The following is an 8,332-nucleotide window of genomic DNA, read 5'->3' as shown; positions in this document are numbered from 1 at the left end:
TGACAAAACATCAGGCATTGGTGGAAAATGAATGAGCTATCTTTTAATAGAGTTTAGATTTTCGTTTTTTTTTAAGATTTAGTTTGCATAAAAGGCAGGCATTATTTAAGGGGCACAGAATAATAATTTGAACTTTGGACTCCAATATTTTATTTTTTTTGCAAAGCTATACAAAATAGTCTAAATAAAACAGGTGTCATATTGCTTAAGATATATTATTCCATGATTATGAAGCATTCAAATGAGTTTAAAGAACATTATGTAGCTCAGAGCTACAATATGTCTACATTTGGATTGAGGGCTATCCCTAAAGTGAGAACCATAGTTTCATAACAAGTTCACCCAATTGCTCGAAATTTGGTCAAGATGTTCCTGAAACAATTTCTTGTTTTGTACTTGTTTGTACTAATTGAGCATTTAGAGCAAGTCGTTGAGGGACTGGAAAGATACGAGTCAGTTGATGTTGTCTACCTTGATTTTACCAAGGCCTTTGATAAAGTACGTAGATCATGGCCTTTTGTTGAATAGACGTCATGACATTGGGATCCCAGGCAAGGTTCTCAATTGGATAAGAAGCTTCATTCAAGATAGGAAGCAAATTGTTAAGGTCGAGGGATCCCATAGTGACATACATGATGACAAGTCAGGTGTTTCCCAGGGCTCCATCTTAGGGCCCCTCCTGTTTATAATATTCGTTGCCCCAATTCAAAAGCTTGATATTACTGCCGGTCTCTCTTCTTATGCTGACGATACAAAGTTAGTTTCTGGTAGGAATAGCCAAGATTCCAGTAACCTTGTGTCGCAATTGTGATGTACGAGTTCAGGTGCCATTATCTAGTCAACTAAGCGAGATGATCCTTAAAATCCTATAACTAAAAAATTGTCCAAGTCTGACTTGAAAGAGGCAATCGGATGGTAAACGTTATTCTCCACCGATTAGTTGGCGGTGCTACTTTTTTAAACTTGACCTAAACTTATCAAACCTAACCTAACCTTACCTACCCTAACCCAACCTAACCTAATACGATATTAATAGCTCTTAAAGTCTCTATCTAAACCTTTCTAACACTCAATCACAAATTCAAAAATGAGCACCGCCAACTAATCGGTGGAGAATAACGTTTATCCAATCGGATCAACAAGGCCTACGTATTCCCTACAAATATTGGGGGGAAGCGAATTAAACAGTGAAGGAGCCCAAGAAAGAAGAGAAGTGGACTTCATGGTTTGAACTAGCCTGGATTCTTGAGGGCTTGAAGGTGCTCTAAAAACGCACAATAAGCCTCTACGGTCACTAGAATTGACCCTAAATCCTGGGTTGGGACAAAGCTCATGGATACTTTTGAAGACGTACAGTATCAGATACCTTTCGTACCTTCTCTGAACACTGTTCAGTCCCAACTTTTTTAGTCTCTCCCAATACGAGAGCTCTCTCATTCCTGTGATGTTCCTAGTGAAACATCTTTGGACTTGTTCGACCTTTTGCAAACCTGCTGAACTCAGTGAAGCCCAAATTGGTGAAGCATATGCAAGATGTGGCTGAACAATCGACTTGTACAGAGTTAGCATCGTGACGCTATCTCTGGACTTAAACGTGCGATATATCCAACCACATGTTTGAAAAGCTTTACCCACGATCAGTCCGACACCCTGCTGCCCAACTACCAAAATGTGTGCAAAGCAAAGTCTCAAGTGGCTTGGTTGGAGTGACGTTTTTCTGACAAACCCTCTAGTTTAAAGCATAATTTAACCTAAACAAATTATCTTTCCGATCCCTAATGATTAAGAATTGAGTTGGTTACCATTTTACAAAAAACATAAATTCACTGAACACGATGGTATGGAAGCTAGTCCTTGGTGCTTCATATGACGGCACTCTTCCTATGATAGCGTATCACATGAGGCTGCTATTGGTATAGCTCTAGCTCGTTTCCCCTACGCCCTCAGAGCATATCAGTCAATGACACTTTCCTCTCAGAAAGCAAAAGAAGAGTTCAGAACATGATATGGAGGTAACGAATAATTGTCTCGAATGGTCCTCGTTGTAAGTATGTAAGGTATCTGTTGGCGTTATTCGATGAGAAGCGCAAGCTCAGCTTCAATTTTTCTCGAATGAGGTTCACGGCCTTTTACTATTAATCTTTCAAGCATTTGCTCGGAAGTTTAAGCGTCGAGGAAGTAACATAGAATTGTAAAAATCGAGTTTGTTGTGTTTTTTTACTCCAGCTGAATCGGTAACCAATGGACAGTGCAACTCCAGCCGACGAAAAATCAGATACCATACCCTTACAAGCTGTCATCCATCAGCTCTGAAAGCGATTCCGCCTGGACAGCTCTTTTCGCACTCTCTAGCCTTGTTTCCTCTATGGTTTGAACACTCCATGATATCATGATGTCAATAACATCTCCTTAAACCCAGGTGATCCATGGATACGAGCACAATTTTCTTTGACACAAATTTCGTCAATCTCGCCTCTCGTCGATCCCTTTGGGCAACAGGTGGGGCGAAACAAGGGTCCAGGAACGAAAAGCAATCACATTTTAGCGTTTCAATCAAAACCTAGTTTAAAATGCTTGTTATTTAGTCGATTCCCATTGATTTTAATCAAAACTTCCACTACAACTGAGAGTTGAAATATAAAATATAAGATCATGTCTTCATTTTGACATAACAGTCGTTATCATAAGCCATCATATCAACGATGTCGAGAGAAAAATACAGGTTAGAGTTCAGATACACAAACTATCATACAAGTAAAAAGCTGCCCTGCCTCAAATCCAAGTGATCATAGAGTTGCTTGAACTCCAACTAATCGTAGACAATTCTACATCTTTTATAGACACTAAGACTCGTACAAGGCGAAATTTGGTGGCAAATTCAAGTGCTGGCTATGTATTCAAAACATTAAAAAACTAGTGCATTCCAATAGCCAAGCAACTCGTTCTAAGGTGTTTTAGAAACTAAGCACTATCATCAATTTGATGGATATTTCAAATCTTAGTATCATTTCTTTTGAAGTGCGGTCTTGCATTTTTTGAAACGTGAGCCCGTAGGTGAGGGGCTCAGTTTCGCATATGATATGCGTCCATGGGTTATTGGCATATTGCACAGGTTTCGCTTTAGGAATTGGGTGAAGGTGGTATCGACGTATTTGAGAGCGGATTGGCCGAAATTTGGGAGCCCGATTGAAGGTTGTAGAGAATAATTGGAGTGACGTAGGTGTGGAAGAGTTGAAGAACTTTTGGAAAGGGAAAATTCTTGAATGGTAATACGTGTATTGGACATGTAGCGATCCTGGCCCTGGCTTTGACTGCAGATGATTTGAGATGGTTGGCGAAGGAGAGTTGTGTGAGGAATGTGAAAACGACATGATTAAATTATTTTGAATATGGAAAGAGGGGGGAGGCAGACGACCTTTGTGGAAAACCGTGGCCTTTGTAATTGGGTCTTGAACACTTGCCTTTTGCCACTCAAGTTGAATTGACTCTATCAAGCTGGTCAAGCCATTAAGCGATGAAAGGGACAAGTCACAAGTATGACGATTGTTGAGAGACGTGGGCAAATTTGTTCACGGGCATAACATGGGTGTGACATTTCCTTGGTTTTATCATTTGTTGTGCTGACCACTCATATCATAAAAAGCTAACATAAAGAGTATTGGTTAAAACTGACATTTGAGAGATAGTAAAATGGAGAACGAGAAACGAGGTAGAAAACACTTCTTTTTCTTTCGATTGTCTAAACAGTACAATTATGGGGCGTTGTTTTGGTGCTATACGCATCTGAATTGGTTCCATGTGCACGATCAACACCGCTGGGGATTACGATAAACCAATGCTTCCTTTCACTTCCAAATTCCGTCTCGATTAGCGACTACATACGTACTAACACATCCAAGCAACAAGCCCCTCTTACTCAGCTTAATCATAAAACCGTTAAAATCCACGTTAAGTACATTAGACTCGGCACAAATATGGCCTAGTGTTTCCATGAACACATAACTCGTTGCACCTCGATTTGGTTGTGATTTTCCCTCTCACAGCAAGAAGTGTGGTGGAAGGTGAATTTCAGACTGTACGTCCGTACGTACATACGTACATACTCGTACATAGGATCGAGAATTGAAACACTGTCGTTGGAATGGTTGGGCTTGAAACTGTTGGGGAACAGACGGAGTTTCTCTTTTTCGCCTCCAGCTAGCAAGCAGTCAGTCGGAAAGATACTGTCGAACGAGCAACATGACGGGAGGGACTGGTTGCCTCCCAGACTCGGATATTATCTTTGGCCAAAGCAATCTCTCTGACTCAGAAGGATAAAGTCTATCAAAATCATCCCTCAGGATGGCTTGGCATCAATCGGCTAAGCTGTCGGGTGCCTATGTCTTGGTGATGATTGTTATGGTCTTTGTTTATGTGGTGTCGAACTTTCAACCAGATTCCGATGTCCAAAGTGATTGGTCGAATGGGAAAATGATCCTCTTGAATGTGTCAGAGTGTAGATGCTCGAAGAAAGTGAGACTAGATCAACAAATAGATCCACTTGAGATTGACCATGACACCAGTGACCAAGCTGTGACTTGCTCCCAAGACGTGAAGGCCCTTGGACGAGGTCAGAGAGTGGTCAGCTATTCCTTTTATCAAGGTCCAACCTTTGATACATTCCAAAGAGATTATTTCTCCGGCATCAGGCACGGCCCAATAACATTGAGCAAGCAAGATCAACAGGAAACCTTTCTTAGTTCTGTAACTACTTGACAACGCCAAATCAAATGTACGTAGTAGGTGTAACCAGTAAAGAATTGTCGTGTCAGTTCAATGGATTTGGTGTCAGTTGTCAAAATCAAAAACTGAATCAAAGCCAATCTTGCTTGCTCAATGTTCAATTGTCCATCTTGCCCCAGTCACAATGTCAGAACAATCAAAAAGTATTATCCCGGGTACCGAATGCGGCTCTATTACCGACTCACAGACAACGAGATGGCCATGGAAAGGCTCTGCCAATTGGCTTGCGAGGAGGAAATCCTGGATCTCTGCGATATTTCTAGAAACCCCATGGTTCTGAATGCCAGGTAAGCGTTTTTGCCATACTTTCACACATAGCGACTTAACTAACAACCAACCACAAGACACTTGACGAACCCAGTACCCTACCCACTCTCACATCTCTCGTTGTGGTGTGACCTGGGGCCAAATGTGATGGGGTAGCTCAAGTCAATGGAGGATGGAGCGGTCGCAATTTCCGCTTGTACAACTCGTTGTGGAGGTGCTGTACTTTGGTGCTTGTTTGGCTGATCTAGCATACGAATAACTTTATTTGGTTAGATAAAAGACCATGACCAGCAAAATTGTAGCATGATATTGGGGTCCTTGTGCAATCCATTTTTTTGGCTTACTAGGAAATCTAATTGAAACCACATCATTGCAATTTCAATGAATGTACTGTATTATACCTGGCCACATCCATCGACCGTGCTTTGCCAGCGAAACAGGTCGGGTTAACACTCGGTTCGACAAAGATGGCTCGATGGCTTGGTAAATTTGCACCAAGGCGCCAAAATACTACACACTTAGCGCTGCATTCCAAGCACAAACCATAAGAAAGACTTAGCTGGATTACTTGCGAAGGTAAGACAAAGACGCTTTAGGAAAACACCCATTTTGGCCAAAACTATCGAAAGAACTCAACGTCTGGTAGTTTTATCGCGCAAAGTTTAGAAAAATGCGGCTTGGGGAAAGTCAATATGACCTGGACACCTTTAGAAAGTGTGCTTTTTCATGCCATGGAGGTTAAAGAGATGAGCAAAGACTTGACCGAGGTTCTTTTCAAACACGAGGGCATGAAAAGACAAGCAAGTGGTGGCCATTGAATGCTTAGTTTTTAAGGTATTTTTTCGCCTAAATGATGAAAAACCAAATTTGGCCCATGGAAAAGTACTTTCTGTTCACTAGCGACTGGAAAGCCCCTTGTTGGGAGGGAGATGGTTGTAGCGCAGTTGATTAACGCGCGACCGAGCTATGCTCGGGTTCATAGGTTCGATCCTAGGTCTCCCCTCCCCCTTGCAGTGGATCATCGCCTCGAATGGCGGACCCTGAACCCTAAATGGGACAACATATATGTAAAACTGAACAGATTGTAAAAACTATTGTGATCCAATGAGAAAAATAATCTCGCAATAAAGACTTAATTGTTCTAGGGAGCTAGACAAATGTTTTGTCTCGTCAATGCTCGTAAAAAACACTTCAAACAGTCACTTCTGATTTAAGCCACTTCTACCTGGGTATCTTTCCCATTGCAATAGATCATCTCCATGATGAGCCAAGAATTGAACTAACTTGACTTAAGTTACCTGGCCTGTCTTTTCAAGCTCCTACTTCAGAGCTAGGAACTTGGACGTTAAGCGGTATGAAAGTAGGTACACTGCTGAAAGGACTGAGCGGATGTTCTTTCTGGGTAACGTTCAAGCCTTATTAACTCTGAGATACGAGAGTTTGAAAAATTCGCCTCTGATCATTGAAAATTGCTGATGGCCTCTCAGCCTTGACTCAGCCTTTACCACCTCCTTGGATTTGAACTTACCAACTTTGGGATAAGCTCTGTCCCTCAAATACGTGAATGGCAGCTTGAGTAGCAGTAAAGTCTCATGGAGATAAGATTGGCCTCTTACGTAGTGCACATTTGGTTTCCTTGGTGTTGATGAGAATGAAAATTACGATACGTGTACTCTCAAGAAAATTGGTCGCCACAAAGAAAAAGGTTTGATCTGTTCTCAATCCAGATTTTTTTCCATTACGCTTAAATTGTTTTCCGAACCTTTGATTTGGTTCGAAAGCCTAAGTAATTATGTGGTGGTTCTTGGATTTGCAGCTCATATTACCCCTTGGTTTGGCGATTTTTGCCCGCATTGGATGCTCAAGTGGATCTGATGCTCTCCAGGGACCTTGACTCGGATATCACGGCCAGGGAGCAAGCCGCAGTGTCTGAGTTTCTCCAACAAGAAAACAAAACCTTCCACATCATGCGGGATCACAAAGATCATACCATTGAGATCTTAGGTGGGACATGGGCTGTCAAACTGGATCATGGCCTCACGCGACATCTCATGGTAAAGGGCATGAAAAAAATGCTCCAAGACCCCACAGTCCTGAACATCGGGAAGGACAGGGGCCTGGATCAATTTCTACTAGTCAGGTGAGACAATATTGAATCGAACTCTCACAAATGAGCCTTCTTCAATCTGCTGTCCTATTTATTTTTTGACTCCAAGTAGGAAAAAGGTACCATTCGGGAGCAAGCGTTAACATCTTCACAAATGATTGTCTTGTGATGAGCTCTAGCCTTTATATGCCTTAAAAGGTCCCAAATGCCACCAGGATAGATTACTATTCTAAATTGTTAGAAATTACCCTCCAAGATTAAAAGGATGAGATGGCTTTATGGACTCAGATTGGCCCCAAAACGAATAGTCCATTATTGCGGGCCTCCTTACCGGTGTTTTCAAAAATGACTGGACTTTACTGAACCAAACTCATCAGTCATCCCATTGTGTGGAATATGATTCATACATTTTGCTTCTCTTCTCTTCTAGATATGTATGGCCTTTGGCCAGAAAGGCCAGAATCATTTTCGCTCATGATAGTTTCCATTGCATGAGCTATCCATTTTCGATTGGCTTCCCCACTCAAAGAGAGCAAAGCGAGGCAGGAAACTTCATTGGAGCCGTGAGGACAGTGAACGAGCCCCTCAAGGTCATATGTCCTAGAGCATGTAGACGAGGTCATTTGGATTGGATTTATTGTTGAATTGGTGGCGAAAATGTGCTTACGTAGGGTACTAATATCATCGCCAAAAATATAAGCTTTATCATTGAATTAACAATTCACGACTTGGGTCGATCCAGGGAATCAAACATTGAAACCCCCATGACAATCAAAAAGGGTTTTCCCGAGGTACCCATAGTATGGTTTCCAGTTTTATTCTTTTTAAATTCACCATTGAGCAAGACTGAGCAAGGTCTATCTATTTTGCTCAGTATACTAGAAAGTGTATAGGAAGTCGGGATGCCAAATGATAGTATCCACAACCTCGGTGTTTATTAGAGTTGAAATGGTTCCAGAAAAGATTTCCTACCCCACACAAATGTCGAAAAAAGAAAAATATTTACTTTTATGATTCAGATGGATAAATTCCAAAGCTTAATGTCAAAACTTTGAAGTTGGACGTATGATGTTATGTTCTGGAAGAAAAAGAACAAATCCAGTAAAAAATATTCTGTGGTTGACGGGCTATTGTTTTGTCTGGGCCTGTAAAGAGGGGAGGGCGGGTAGGATTTAA

General features: G+C 41.5%; 1 protein-coding gene across 1 annotated transcript; it reads left to right on the top strand.

Moving 5' to 3' along the window:
- The first annotated feature begins 4,341 nt into the window (after positions 1-4,341).
- On the top strand, positions 4,342-7,854 carry LOC131882463 (uncharacterized). Its single transcript, XM_059229609.1, has 4 exons — positions 4,342-4,688; positions 4,902-5,069; positions 6,866-7,189; positions 7,587-7,854. Exons 1-4 carry the CDS (start codon positions 4,342-4,344, stop codon positions 7,798-7,800), a joined length of 1,053 nt encoding a protein of 350 aa, XP_059085592.1. The 3' UTR covers positions 7,801-7,854.
- Positions 7,855-8,332: the final 478 nt, after the last annotated feature.

This window comes from Tigriopus californicus, chromosome 6 (genome assembly GCF_007210705.1).
Source record: "Tigriopus californicus strain San Diego chromosome 6, Tcal_SD_v2.1, whole genome shotgun sequence".
Taxonomy (NCBI): Eukaryota; Metazoa; Arthropoda; class Copepoda; order Harpacticoida; family Harpacticidae; genus Tigriopus; species Tigriopus californicus.
Note: the sequence above shows the minus strand (reverse complement) of the source record. Positions and strands in the feature narration are given on the sequence as shown.